This window comes from Cololabis saira, chromosome 9 (assembly GCF_033807715.1).
Source record: "Cololabis saira isolate AMF1-May2022 chromosome 9, fColSai1.1, whole genome shotgun sequence".
In the NCBI taxonomy this organism is placed as follows: domain Eukaryota; kingdom Metazoa; phylum Chordata; class Actinopteri; order Beloniformes; family Belonidae; genus Cololabis; species Cololabis saira.
Genome location: NC_084595.1, coordinates 38,927,704 through 38,942,872, shown reverse-complemented (window position 1 = coordinate 38,942,872; position 15,169 = coordinate 38,927,704). Strand labels below are relative to the sequence as shown.

At 41.6% G+C, this 15,169-nt stretch overlaps 1 protein-coding gene across 4 annotated transcripts in view; it reads right to left on the bottom strand.

Moving 5' to 3' along the window:
* LOC133451144 (transducin-like enhancer protein 4) overlaps positions 1-13,712 on the bottom strand; it is a 52,092-nt gene extending 38,380 nt beyond the window's left edge. For 2 of the 4 annotated variants that reach the window (XM_061730090.1, XM_061730092.1), the window contains exons 1-5: positions 13,461-13,712; positions 13,174-13,356; positions 12,747-12,844; positions 10,960-11,023; positions 10,814-10,858 (exon numbers count right to left, since the gene is read on the bottom strand). In XM_061730090.1, the coding sequence (XP_061586074.1) occupies positions 10,814-10,858; positions 10,960-11,023; positions 12,747-12,844; positions 13,174-13,218 (252 nt within the window). In that variant the 5' untranslated portion in view covers positions 13,219-13,356; positions 13,461-13,712. Of the gene's footprint in view, positions 1-10,813; positions 10,859-10,959; positions 11,024-12,746; positions 12,845-13,173 lie in introns of all 4 variants that reach the window. The other 2 variants (XM_061730091.1, XM_061730093.1) reach the window with 2 other exon arrangements.
* Between the last annotated feature and the right edge of the window lie 1,457 nt (positions 13,713-15,169).

The following is a 15,169-nucleotide window of genomic DNA, read 5'->3' as shown; positions in this document are numbered from 1 at the left end:
GCACTGATATTCCATTCAAGCTTTGCAGATACATTAGCTTCATATACAGAACTGGTATTTTAGAGAAAATGTGTTTTTAATAAGTACGCTTTAAAAACTGGAAAACATTAGTTGTGGGACAAAGGTCAGCATCAACTGGTGACATTACCCAGAGATGTTTAAAACAGGAAGTCGTGGTAAAACGGATGTATCAGCTCAGGAAACATTATTACGCACATCTACTGTATAGAGGGGCAAATATTTAAGAGAAGCTTCAAATGTTCTACATGTAGGGAAGATCTTGCACATTTTTTAGAGAGCAGGATTTCTTTTTCTTTTTTTAACGCTGATTTGAAATAAGGTTGCAACCCTGATTGAAAAGATTTGTTTGTAGCTTAATAAATCTTTGCAGATCTTATAAATCTAAGATATTTCATGTTATGTCTCGTCAATTCAGTTTCATTAAATAGTCATAAATTTTTGTGTATCCGTCTGACAATACATTCCTTGAAAGTTTGTGTAGTGGAATTTCATCTCTGGGAAAAGAGTTTTAATCAAAGATATGACATGTGACGTCAACAGTCTATCGTAAAAAACTTTTAAGGTGCCAAACCGCGGTTAACCAGCAAAGAATGAGTCCTCGAGAAGGGGAGCATGCAATGAAAAAAAAAGATGGGAACATATTTGCATATTCTTCCTTCTACAATAACACATTTTTCAAAATTTCAATGCATTTACGGCCAGAACACGATCCGAAGATGAATGCTTGAGATCTATGACCCATCAAACACCACTGCATCAGGACTGATCACTCGTCAATAGCTAATATGGCAACATGAAAAAAGAAATAGTTTGGGAAAGATTTGTCAAGTACTAGAATACAGAGCTATATTCACAAATGCTACTTAAAACTTAAAAAACTTAAAACAAACAAATACGTTAACGTAGGTTAACGTTAACCTTACGTGACATCACCAATCTGAGAGGCATCTGAGATGAACCATCAGATAGAGGACATTTTTTGGTCATTTATGGTCAAATCAATCACTATTGTAGATCATTTCAAAAGAAACAGCGTGCACTCTGAACCAAATAAAGAAAGGACCATGGTAAAGAAGGACCATTGGGACCCTGAGACCGGCCTTTGTGATGGTGTAAGGTTGTTTCAGTTCCTTAGGTGAAGGTAATTCACCCTTCTGTGATGGCAGCATGAGTTCAGATTTGAAAGGAAAATGTTCTGCCTTCAAGACCACGTGTTTTTCCAGGGATGGCCATGGCGTTTTCAGCGTTTTTCAGCAAAAGCACACTCTGCACTCACACCCTATTTTTCGTCGCATGACTGAGGAACAATAGGGTATGGGTACTGGCCGGGCCTGCCTGCAGTCCTTACGTGTCCCCAGTGAAGGGTTTTGAAATGAAACCTGCCACAATGGTGGTCCCACGCTGTTGCACGCATTAAGACCTGCTCGCAGGGAGAACGGGATACAATAAGAAAACTAAAAAACCACTCCGTTGCCTGCTATCCTAAAGACCGAGTGTTGTTCCAAGGATTTTTTTTTTTTGTTCGTTTTTTTTCTTTGAGAAGACTTTAATTGCAGAAATGGATATAAACTGATGTGGTCGGGGGGGGTGAAGTCCTTATAGCCCACAAAGACAGCCATAATCTTAAAAATGTGCTCCAAAAGGGCATTTTGCTGAAAGAAAACGACATGAAAAGAAAGGAATGCTACTTAATGAATTCTCATAACTCAGATATCAGTTGTAACATTTTCAAAATGACCTATTCTGCAAAGAAACGATCACCGTTTTCAAATATTTCTTTAAGTGACAGGATCCCTGAGCAGCAGCTTTTGGGACTTGTCTGGTGGATGGATACTCAGAGAGTGATTGATCTTCAACTTACCTGTCGGCAGCACAGAGCTGCAGTTGCACACAGTCGCACAGACAACCTAAAACACTGACATTTCATTTTATATTTAATCTTTATACAGGCAAGATGTGCTGAGCACACATGCCCTTTGTCAGCTTGGCTCTTCTTCACATTTGCACCCACTGGGAATCGGTACCGTACATATTGGTCTCTGAGATGCTCAACTGATGTGGGGTGTACCTTGCTCAAGGGAACTTTAGGTGTTGACCATGTTCAATATTTATACAGCTGCAAAATGAGCTGCTGATGCTGCTTAGCCCTAATCGTAGCTGCAGGTTAAGAAGTAAGTGGATAAAAGAAGTGTTTCCTCCGGTCTGGCTTAAGTGAATTGATGTTCAAGGAGACAGTGGATGGATGCTAGACGGCTACTGTACAGCTGAGGATTCGGTAATATGAGAAAGGACTGGAGGCGCATTGATCCAGCTCACAAAGAACACCAAAAATAAACCATATAGCATGTTAACGGCTCGTGTGCTTTTGAGAATTTAAATTACAAAACTTTTACTGCTGATTTGGAAGTACGCAGACATCATCTTATTTATTCATTTACTGTTTTAACCTCTATTGAGTCCAGGAGCCTTATAGGATATTTTAAATTATCTCATTTTAATAATTTAAAGCATTTTATGAACTGATTTTTAGAACTTCAGTCATTGATTTTGATTGATTTTCTCCATCCCCCAGGGGAGTTAAATGTACTACCCTTTTAGGTCATTAGAGGACAAAAAGGTCTTCTCTCAAAAACTGCTGTCAAAACATTTCAGATTCATATTCTTTTTTTGCTGATATCTTTTATTCAACTTCTGCCCTAATCAAAACTACCAAATATTGAATTATTTTAATTATTTTAACCCTTCAAATGCCAATTGGATTGCATGATGTCACGGTTTACTCAGTCTTAAACAGTTGGTCATTCGGAACAAAAAGAATATCTGATGATTTACTGGTTTCGATCCACTTTCTTTATTCCACTATTTTGCAATGTTACTGTAACTAAAGTAAGCACCTGGTCTGAACTTATTGTTTTAAGTGTTGCAACTATGAATTCTTGCTTTAGACATCATTAAATGTCAAAGGAGAGACGCAAGATTTGCTGTTGTATTTCTATGAAACATAAACAGCACACCATGGAAGGAGTGGTAAACTTCTGCTTCATGTAAACTGTTATATCTATTAAAAATATTAAGTTTGTTAGGATACAGTTAAGATTATCCAGCTTTAGAGGGATTGCTTTTCTACAGCCATACCAAACAGAGATGTTGACACACAATCGACCATTGTTGACGACTTTCAGGCTTTAGATCTGACTCTGCTTCTAATATGCACGTGTTATTAGTGATTCATGTCTTCCTAATTTAAAAATAATTCCAAAACAGTTTGGAGCAACGATGGGTGAAAAGCTGCAGAATGATGTAGAAATACGATAGATAAAACAAAAATGGCTGGAGTTTAAGTCTAAGGGCCCGATTTACTAAGATCCCAAATAAAGAGTACTAAATTGCGTGTGCACTGAAAAAGTTTGCGCGTGCAGTTGTTGCGTGGTTTGCGGGTGATCAACTAAGATTGCGTGCGCAATTGATAACAGGTGCAAACCGCAGTATTTAAATGAGGTGTTGCGCGTCTTACGTTTGCGCCATGGAGAGTCTGGATGGAAAGCACAGTCACAAGTCACAAGCGCAAAATGAAATTGAACGAGTTGGAGTTAGAGATATTAGTGGAAGAGGCAAATAAATACATTCATGAACTACAGCAAAGAAATTTAAACATTACCAAAAGAAACGCAATATCGGAGAAAAGCTGCGATAGAATAAATGCAGTTGGTAAAACAAAAAACAGAAAAACGTCTGGTTTTTCATATTTCAATTTTAGGCACAGATCAAAAATACGAAATAGAAAAACGGGCCACAGGACCGAATTTGATTTTAATATTTAATTGGTCGGGTTTGCGTGAGCCGGCGGTGCTCGGCATGATCTGAGGAGAAAAAGACAATCAGACACAGAGCTGGAAAGCGCTTTGATTCATCTATTTACCGGTATGAGTTAAGTTTTTATTCAGATGTCCACAGTATATTGCAAATATTATATATTATATAGCAAACACTGACAGTAAATGTGTGACAGACGGGACCATCATATGGCCGAAAGAAGAGAAGTGTTCAGAACAGCGCACAGCGCACACTACAGGCTGATTTATGGTTCCGCGTCACACCAACGCAGAACCGACGGCGTAGGCTAAACGCGGCGACGCACCCCGCCCGCGACCCTACGCGTCGGCTACGCCGTCGATTTAACGCGGACCATAATTCAGGCGAAGCTGCAGTCTCTGCGCTGATCCTGACACAGCGGGACGGAGCAGATTTGGTCATGATGTTTAACCTGTGTTTTGTGATTAATAAGCACGGGTTTTAATTAAATGTAATTTACGAAGGATGATTTCACGTTCAATAAGATAAGTAATCAATAAAATACAAAGTTTTGGCACAAAGGCTTGGCCTGCTTGTGGGCGAGTGGAGGGGGGCACAATAAAATAAGGTGGCAAAGATATAAGGCGAAGAACTAAAGAAAAAGTGGACTTTAATAAAACTTGTGCAACCATTTTTAAAATAGCATGCAGCAGAATAAAGACTCTCTCTCTGCGTATTCTTTGATTTTGGATGTCGCCTCCTTGCCACAATAACAGCAGCAGCAGATTAGCACCTTCCTTTCGAACGTATTAAATACAGACGCAATCACAATACGCGCAATTACTTTCAGGCTTGGTAAATCTAATTGCGCGTGGTAAATGGAGCAATTTGCATCTTCCCCTCCCAGTATTTAGCGCGTTCTGGCGGGTACGCCCCATATTGATTATTCATCAGGGCAAAAGTACTAACTGAATTGCGTGTGCAATTTTGCGCATTTCAGAGACGCAGTCCTCTTTGCACGCTGTTAGTAGATCAGCTGGCACTTTGGTTTGCGGGTGCTGTCAAGTTTGCACACGTTTTAACACACGCAAACCTTTAGTAAATCGGGCCCTAAGAGTATTTTTATATTGTACAAAAAATAAGGGAAAACTAGTTCTCTGTGTGTATGTGTGTGTAATTCAATATTACAATTGTGGTTTTATTTCTAGCATAAAACTAAGTGGCATCTTATTTTGGTAATGGATTTTCATTATAAAATATAGATTAAGTGTCTAAAAAGGATGATTTCCTTAATTTTTCTATCAAACTTGATACATTTGGTACTTTTTAATGAACATTTAATAGGCAAATTCATTTAATTCCACTAACCAGATTGGTCAGTAATGTTAACAACACCAACACATTGATTAAAATGTAAAAATTAAGTTTTAAACATGCAGCTCTATGTTAATAACCTGAACATCAAGGAGGTTCGTTTTGGTGGAGCCGGCCCTGAGATGTTGACAGCAAAATGGAAACAAAAGCAGCGGCACAGAAAAGAAATGGAGGTGCTTTCCTACCATGCAACACAACCAATTTCACCTGACATTTTAGATCAGTGGTAAACCGTTGTGACTACAGGCCAAAGTGCACAGATGTGAGCCTGTTCGGCCAGCGCGTCTGCTTGCACTGCAGACACCAAACTGAAAAAGCAAATCTTTTTTTCTTTAAAAAAAAAGTATCCTGCAGTTTGTTTTTTTTAACTTCAACCCTGAGCTTCTCTTAGCAACAATGAAGACTCAGCTTCGACCTGAACCTGTCACCAGCTTGACAGGGAATAAATAATAAGAAGTGACTGGACAGCGACTCCTCTAAGGTTAGGACTCAAACCAGATCGATCCATGGGGCACACTGCCAGTTTACAGGACTCTGTGGTCACATAAAGCTGCAACAACCTCTGTGGTGAGATCATGAGCACTGAATTTATCTCCGACCCTGGTTTTGAGCCACTGGAGAAATCTTTTTCCAGTCAAAAAGAGACTAATCAGTGAGCAGAAGCTGTAAAATATCAAACTTCACCAATATCGACAGGGTGCAACAGAGGATGTCATCCACCTAAGCTGAGCTGAAAAGGTAATGCACTCATTATTACCTGGCACAATCCGTGTTTTGTCTATTTACCTGTTGGAGTGCAGCCTTTTCTTTTTGATAATACAGTGACAAGCTGGTGTGGCACAATAACAGACCAGCAATGAGCACTTATCACTAAAGCTGGCCTCCAAAAGGATAACAATAATAACAATAATGAAGAGAACCTACTTAAATAGTCCCACTTTAACTCGAAGCAACGCTGAAATTAGATCAGGCAGGAGGCATGGAGTCAAACTGGGTCAGATAGAAGATCAAATGTCCGTCTCCCATGTGGGGCTTTGTCAGCACCGCATCAGCACCACTTTTCACCACCGGCTAATACACCTAATGGACCTCACCAGATAAAGGCTGTATTCCCTTGTGTCTATATGTGTGCTTGAGTGGGTGTGTGAATGATACAGTTAGATAGGTGGGGAGGGATGGAGAAGAAATAGAAAAGGTGCTGTGGAGACTAGCTCCTAACAGCTTATGCTGCAAAAAAGAAAAAAAAAAAAGCTCAATGTGAAGATTCAATTTGTTGTTGACACAATGCAGCTCTTGTTGGAGGCTGAGAAAGGCAGCTCGCACATTACAGGGTATACTTAAGATGATCTCGCTACAGGAAGAAATCAGGGAGCAATTCACCATCACATGATCTCAAAAGGGATTCAAAGAATATGAAGGCTCTTGTGCAACAACTTGCCGCTCTTGATTAAACAACGGTGGCAGATGTGGTGAGGATGTGGTGGCAGCGAGAACTAAAAGTGAGGCTGGACCACATGAGAAGGTTCACGAGTAACACGAGTGCGTAAGACGTTGGACCAGATTTGAAACCACTGAACTAAAGCAACGTTAGTCAGGCATTCATCATTTTTTTTAATGATTTGCATATGAGAAAAGATTGATGGAAAAAGCAAAATAAAAAAATTCTTCTCACGACAGCTTTTTTGTTTTGTTCTTTCTCTTTCAAAAAGGGTTGATTTATAAAAGAGCATATACAGTAGCAACACAAAATCAGTTCTACTGTGGGGATCATGTTACTCACATGACTGAACCTGAACATTTAAAGGAGCTTGAAGCTCCTTTTAAGAAATGAGACTCTCTAGCGCCACCCTTCGCCACAACGGCCGTCGGGGGTACTGCAGCCAACAGTGAAGCCGGCACGGGAGAACGGGGGGAACGCGCATGCAGCGTCATTTGACGTCACATCCGCAGCCCAGCGCGGGAAATTCGGCCCCATAATTGCAGCACATTTTGCAGCACACAGCCTGTTCAAGGCAACGGAGAGATACACTAGAGGGCTCATTCTTTTTGGTTTGGAACGCTTCATCTGACATTATTACTAGAAAACTTAAAACGTTTACAAATTTTTTTCATAAATCCTGCCTCAATCCTGCCTCAAGCTCCTTTAACATAAACATTTACTAAATAAAAAGATTTCTGAACCCCTCACTGCAACTTCGCCTTATACAATAAGTGGCCCAGGGTACCAGTTTTGTTTGTCTACTTCAAAATGTATTTTCGCCTTGGCAACCACAAGTTCTGATCATGAAAGACTAACATATAGAACCCTTCTACGTTTAAAAACTACAAAACAATAGCTTGAAGATTGTGGATCAAGGGGTCACTTTAAAGCCACTCTATGTAGCAATACCAATTCTGGCCACGATGGCTGCAGGATCAAGGAAGCTTAAGAAAGTGCACCACTAGTGGGGAAAAAGTGATATTAAAAGACATCTCGGACTGTCCCCACAATATTGCCAGTGTTTTTTTTGTCAACACAGCAGATCTATATGCCCCCATGTGGTCAGAGGTGGTATCGCTACATAGAGAGGCTTTAAAGCGACAAGGGCCAGATTCCAGCAACCTCTCATTGGTTACCGACATGTAAGGCTAAAACCATGAATTAACATCCACCATATTTGATTATCTCGCAACGTGAAAACATAGAAAAGACAATTTGCTCCAATTTTACGGCTAACAACTGAGATCAAGGGAACATGCCTCACATTCTGCACACTGTTCCTTCACCTGCAGAAATGTGTTTGTAACCTTAAAATCGCTTGAATGATTGTTAAGTGTAAGGCGACTATGTGCAACATAGTGAAAACATTGTTTGCTATGAGAAAGCATTTCAAAAGTTTGCTTCAAATTCATTTTTGAAATGGCTGGAATAAGGGCTCCTCACAGGATGTGTTTAAAATATATGAGTTTTACAATAGCCGACCAGATAACTGTTTAAAATCATATTCCAGTGGGCTTTTATTCACTTAATAAATACAGTTTCTGAAAGCGCACATTTAAATAACCCCCAAAAAAACTCTACGTGACCAAAGTCATCACGGTGAAACAAATTTGCTGCAGTAAAATAACCTGTCGGACCTCACTGTAATCTCAATCAGTCCTCACAATCTGAACGCATTATTACTTCCTTCTCTCACCACTTTGTCATGGGGCCTCCTTCCCCTTTTCTCTCCACATCCTGCTCTTCCTCCATTTCTCTTCCAGCCTCGCTAATTTGCAATTGATTAGCTGTCCTCTCTCAGTCCCATGTTCCACACCCCGCCCCGGCCCGCCTGCCAGTGCCCCCCTCCCCCCCCGCCCCACCTCCCAGCCTGTCGTCTCTTCCATCTACGAGTCAATTTCTCTTTAACGAGCGCTGGTACATTTCTCTCCCCGGGCACCACAGCTCTTCTGTGTAAATAAAACAGAGAGCATGGCCAAAAATCAATGGGCCTATTACCCTTAGAAAAATGCTAAACAAGCAATATTACCGACTCAATTGGTAGTGGAGGCTAACTGCCTCGACCCCCACCCCCCCCCCCAACACACACACACACATATATAGACACACACAACCTCCAAGAAACATCACCACCCCCTCTCAATCCACTTATCCACACAACAAGCCACATGTTTTCCATTGCTGTACTGAAAGAAAACACACATTAACGCCCAGGCATGCTCTCTCAGAGACACACACTCACTAAGCATGCGCCGAATCAAAACGCTGCACGCTTAAAGCATGCAAGCACAGACTGCTGGCACAAATTAGGGATTCACTCTCCTGACAGAAATCATTCGGCACCACGCGGAGCTACAGGCCACATTTAAACCACTTCTTTTTTTTCTTTTTTTTTGTATTTGTCTATCTTACCCATAAAAACAAAACACACACTCACACGGACGCACACACACACACACACACACACACACACACACACAGCAGCAGGCGGCCAGGATTCATAGCAGACACCCCATATTTCATCAGACAACTCTGATTAGTTGTGCCAGTAAAAAGCTGCACGCCTGTGCAACATTAACACACCGAAGCACACACATTCAGACGGAGGAGCCATGTAAATCTGGGCACGCACAGAATGCGCACACATTCACAAATAGTGCATACAAAACTGAACAAACAACAACAGTGTGCCTACAGACAAACACGCACATAAAACACACACACACAGAGTAAACATGTGCAGTATGTACAGGCTCTTAAACACGTACACACACACACACACACACACACACACACACACAGCAGAGTAAACACGCTGTATAACTAAAATAACACACACGCAGAGCAATAACAGGCCAAGCATTTATTACTTCCTTTCACACTGGCACACACACACACACACACACACACACGACTGTGTGTGAAAATGAGTGTGTGGCTGTTTAGCGGTGGTCCATTTATCGTGGCAGCTGATGTGTGGTTAACACAGACATTTATGCTAATAACCTTGCACGTTTAAAAAAAGAAAAAGGCGGCAGTAATGTAAAGGTTCGTTAGAGACAGTCATTTTTCAGCCCATTTTCTTGTACAATTAAACTGATGAAATTATTATTTGCATGTGAAATGGCCAGTCACCCTCACAATGCAGCCAACCATGGTAAAATAGGATGGATGGGTTGGGGGATCAAATTCCTGCCTCTTTTTTTTTTTCAAACCCCTGCGTGAGATAAATTACCTTTAGTCTATATTAAGAGCTATATTTTGGCTTCTCTTGTTTTAAAACCACTTTATATTTTCCAAGAATCCAGACAGAAATTGTCAATTTGAAAACATAAACTGCATCATTTGATTAAAGAAATGCACTTAACACATCTGATTTGCTCTTAACATTTGTGTGAGTATAAAAAAGCATCAACGTCTATACTGCTCTGTGAATGCATGGAGCCATCATTGTTTGAGTTAAGTCTTCGGTAACGTTAAGCAAATAGAATCCTTCAATAAGACGTATCGAGGGATTCTGTGAGGATTTGGGAAAAATCTTAAGAAAACATAGTAGCCATCTTATAGAAATCACACCTGTCACTGTGTAATTTGTGATTACATGACCGCAAAGCTGCTGTGGCTCGGGTGGAAAAGCAGGTTGTACTCTGGCTGCAGTTTGGATGTCCTTCGTCTGGACTCTCCACATGCTGAAGTGTCGCTGGCAGAGGCAACAAACCCAGAGTTCCTTCATAAAAACCGACCAGAGCCTCGCACGGCCCTCAGTCCAAGACCAGGCACGTGTGTGCTCGCACTACAAGCTCTAGTCAAATGTCTGAGATTAAAAGGCAGCGTGTAAGAGAGGTGCAGACCATCACTGAGGGCTAACACCGCCGTATCAAGGGCAGGGAGGATGCCCATAAAATGGCAACAGAGGTAAGGGGGTAAAGTTGTTAAAGTTATGTAGTCTTGCAGAGGGCAGCAGAACTGTCAACACCCAGGTTGTATAAAATGTGGCCTGGAGAAGCTTCAATTTCAGAAGTGTCATAAAGTGACTGCAGTTTGTCTTATCTATTGACAACCATGCAGGAATGGTGATAAATAAGAGACACCGGCATCGAAGAACCTAAAACGAAAAAAGAAAATAACTGTAAAAAGTGTTCTTACCTGCTTGTGCATCTCGATGTTGAGCCCATATGACATCTCGTAGTACTGGAAGAAAAAATGAATAAATGGTAGGTCAAAGAAAAGTTACTCCTCCTTATGCACACAGCAAAATCCTAATGACAACACATCTCGTCAGTGAGACTCACCATGACGTAGTGTCTCTGCATCTCCGTTTTCTCACTGGCCAGTTTCTCACATTCCATCTTCAGACTTCTCAGGCAGGAACAAAAAAATGAAAAGAGGTTTTAGTTAGTGTAGTTAGTGTATGCTCTCATCAAACTCACAGGAAGCTGTCCTGCATGTCACACAAACACACGGTCGTAGCAAATGCGTGTTACAGCACTTTCCAAGATTTAAGCAGACGTTGACAAACTATATAACTGGTGTTGCCACTTCCAGAGTTCAGAGCTTGTAAGGCATCACATCCTGTTACTTTAAAATGTGCACGTATAAATCTGAGCGTGACGGCCGAGCAGGACAGAAAAGAAGTAGTTTGGACCACAGCGGCTTCCTGTTTCAGACACAGGCACTTACTCAGCAGGTGCACTGCAGTAATTAACGGATCAATGTACAAACACACAAACCTCATCATATATTCTTACAGTGTGAGTGGAATCCTAAACTGCACCGTCAACAAAAAACAGGAACCTTATAATGAGAATCCATTTTACTCCAAAGCTTAACTCTTTTAAAATGTTGTGGGTTATGAGAAAATCCTGGATTTATAACCGCAGGAAGCTTTTGTGCGTCTTCCTGTGAGAAAATCATCAGGTGGGCAGTGAATCAGACTTTTTTTCAGGTTTGACACGTAAACATGTTGCAAAATATTAAAGGTGAAAATGCTTGGATTGCCACTAAGAGATGAAAACTGGTTGTAAGATCATTTGAAGTAAAAAAAAAAAACACATCTGAGGATAATATGTCTCAGAACCACGGTGTGTTCTCGGTGTGTGTATCTGATCCACCCTTACTACCCCCCCCCCTGCCCAAATCGGTGCCTCCCCTCTGCTGGGATTTGACTGGTATGAAGCCGTTTGATGTGGGTGGCTGCAGCCTTCAGCATGCCGCTCATTACCCTCAGATCAGCCCCGGGATCGACCACAAAACTGGACCCCTGGTTCATCTCACAGGGTGATTGGGTAATAATTACAAGGTGGCCAGAAGTGGGCGATTATTATGCATAGGTATCGTGCTGATGGTTCTACCCCGTAGCAACGTATTTCACACTTCATCATGTCGGGTAAAACGGTATTTCACACCACTTGCACTTGCAGAGAGAGCTGTGCATATCAAGGTCGATGGGGTTTACCTGTGGTTAGTCACTGGTGATAGATGGAGCCCAGACAAACCAGGGCAGCATGCCAGCGTGTAAGGAGAACACTTTAATAAGATCTCCACATGGTGAAACTAGGAATGTTTTATTTATTAATTGAGACAAATGCCTGTTTTTGTCTGGGTTTTCATGTCATCTATATCATTTTGGTCATACTGCATGACTCATTTGTGAGTCATACAGTCTTTCTAACCCCTTTATCTATTCTGGGGTTGCTTACAGGTTGCCACAAGTGAATATATTTTGTACTTATGGATTTTTTAAACGTTTTCCCTATTCATATTGCCTGGAAAGATTGAAAACTGAAAATTCCCAAAGCCCCAGTTAACTAAGGATGTCTTGTTTTACTTGACAGAAGTCTTTAAATCACACATATCCCTTTTTCATTATCTGTCAATAAAAAAAAGAAAGCCATTTGTGATTGCTTGTTGTATTTAATTGATTAAGAGAACATATTTTTCTCATCTGAGTGGTTTAATGAACTAATTGCTACAGCTCTAATATGAAGGAAGCATAACAAAACCTCATAATGAAGGTGATTTTGTGATTTTAGGATGATTTCGCAGCAGTGCTCATGTCATGCTCCATCCAAACTCTCACCTGTGGTACTGGGCTTGCAGGAACTGGAACTCCTCTTTGATTCTGTCGCAGGATTCGGTGACAGTGAACTTGAACGGCTGACCCGGCTGGTGGGGAACCTCGACACAACACCAGACAGCGGGGGAAACAGAGCGAGAACTGAGCCACCAAAGTTCAGTGTCATGACACACACAGGCATGGACTGTAGTTTACAATGGGCCTCTGTGATAGCCCCTTTTTTTCGGTTTCTCTCAGTCTCCTCACACGTTAAAGCACGCACACTCAGTCACACACATTCAGCTGCAGCAGTTTGACAATGAGCGCAATTGTCCGTGAGAGCGCGCAGTGGCACGGAAACTTGATTTAAACTGATTACGCATCAGGCGCACGGCTGTTAATCTGCGCTGTTCTCACATACTGCCTCGACTCCCACTGCTCTCTTACTTACCGGATGCCGAGCCGGCGGGTACATCTTGCTCAAATCTCGAATCATTAAAAAGGCAATGGAAAGTTCATCCACGCGAAAAAGAAAAAAAAAAAAATGCGTGACAACTGGCTTTTTTTCCTCGTGCGTAAAAAGGTCAGTCAGTGGTCGGTTTGCGGGGTCCCGGCAGGAAACATCCTCGAAAACCTGTGACAGGCCAAAGAAAAACAAGACAGTATTTCAAAAGTCCGTTCAGAGTAGATAATCGAAGCAGAAGTTGCCCTCAGTCTTCTTTTTTAAATCTCCAGCACCTTGTTCTGTGCGTAAAAGGCTTTGGTGGTCTCCCCTTCTGAACGAGTAACTAATCCCCCTATTTTCTCTGTTTTTTTTCTTTTCTTCCCCCCTTATAAAGAAGGAACTTTTGACCCATCAAAAACCAAAGCTTGTCCACGACAAAGCCTCTCCAGATGGTTCCAGTGTCGCGCATTTATCGGTGTTATTTCCATCAGCCTCCGTCTCGGTTCACATCCTCCTCGCGCAGCGCCGACAGGAGCGACCACTTCTCCAACTGTACCAGCCAAATTTTACAAGCCCAACCAGGCTCAACACGAACACAAGCTCCACACACACACGCAGCAATTACAGATGCCCCGACCGTGACGTCGGGACGTGTAGTTTCATTCAAATTTGTCGATAATAAGCCATACAGATGTGCTCCTGGCGTAAAGAACTACAAGTTCCCGGCTCCTCCGCGGAGCCCCCGCCGGAGCCAATGCTGTGTGGTCTGCGGGAGGAGCGACCATTAAAGCTCAGCCAATGGCGACCAAAAGTGAGCAAAGCTGCGCCGCATTGTCCTGCCAGTCACCCGGGACTCGTCCAATCACATCCAGGAGGATGCGATCCGTGCACAATCCCCCACGTGGGGTCTGCAACACAAGGATGTCACCGGGATGGATCTGGAAACTATCTGTTGACTTATGCTCGTCTTTTACTTGCTTTCTTTTTTTTTTTTTTTTTTGATGAGATTTATAATCAGGGGGGACTATACGGGCTCAGGGGTTTTGTTTTTTTGTTATTCTTCTGTTGCTTAATTGAATGGAGCACTAAACAGCCTGCTATTAAGACCGCAGATTGCAACTACAGCTCTGCAATTTAACGCTCGCTCAGCCTCCTAGTGCGGGGTGTAAATTATCTAGAAGGTTGATGAAATCAATTAAATTTGAATCATTATTACAATAACTGAAGTGTTTATTATATTTGGTTGCATGCACAATATGGAATTGCCTTCTTAAATAAACTTTTAAATCAATGCCACTGACTTTAAGAAGAGACGTGAGCAACTATGAAACAGTTTGTCATGTTACACACATATAATAATAATAATAACCTTTATTTAACCAGGTAAGACTCATTGAGATTAAAAATCTCTTTTCCAAGAGCGACCTGGCCAAGAGGGCAGCATAAGTTACAACAGAAAACACAACAAAAAACAACAAACAGCAATCACACACTGTAGTCAGGAACACAAATTACATACAACATAAATGGGTCCATATAATTTGAAAACTTTTTGGTACTATTTGAATTAAAAACAAGCACATTGCCCGAGAGAACTAGTTTCTCGATCCTTTAAAATTGATCGAAATTCCCCCAGAGTGATCAGTTCAGGTAATCTCAGATCGTTCTGTATGTCATTCCATGACCGGGGAGCAGCGTAACTGAAGGCTTTTTTCCCAAGTTCAGTGTTGGCTCTAGGAACGAACATGCGCAGAACGTCCTGTGAGCGTAAACTGTAAGGATTAGAGACTCTACACATGTAAGAACATAAATAAGAGGGAACCAAGAAGAGATTTATAAATGAACGCTAACCATCGAGACATAAATATGATGTGTTGATGAAAGAGGGAACTGTAAATATTGATGATGATGATGAGCAGGGATGGACCCTCAAGCCGTGCAATCCCACCTCGTCCCACCAAATATCAATCATTTGCAGTGCTCAGTTTGCCTTTGTACACTC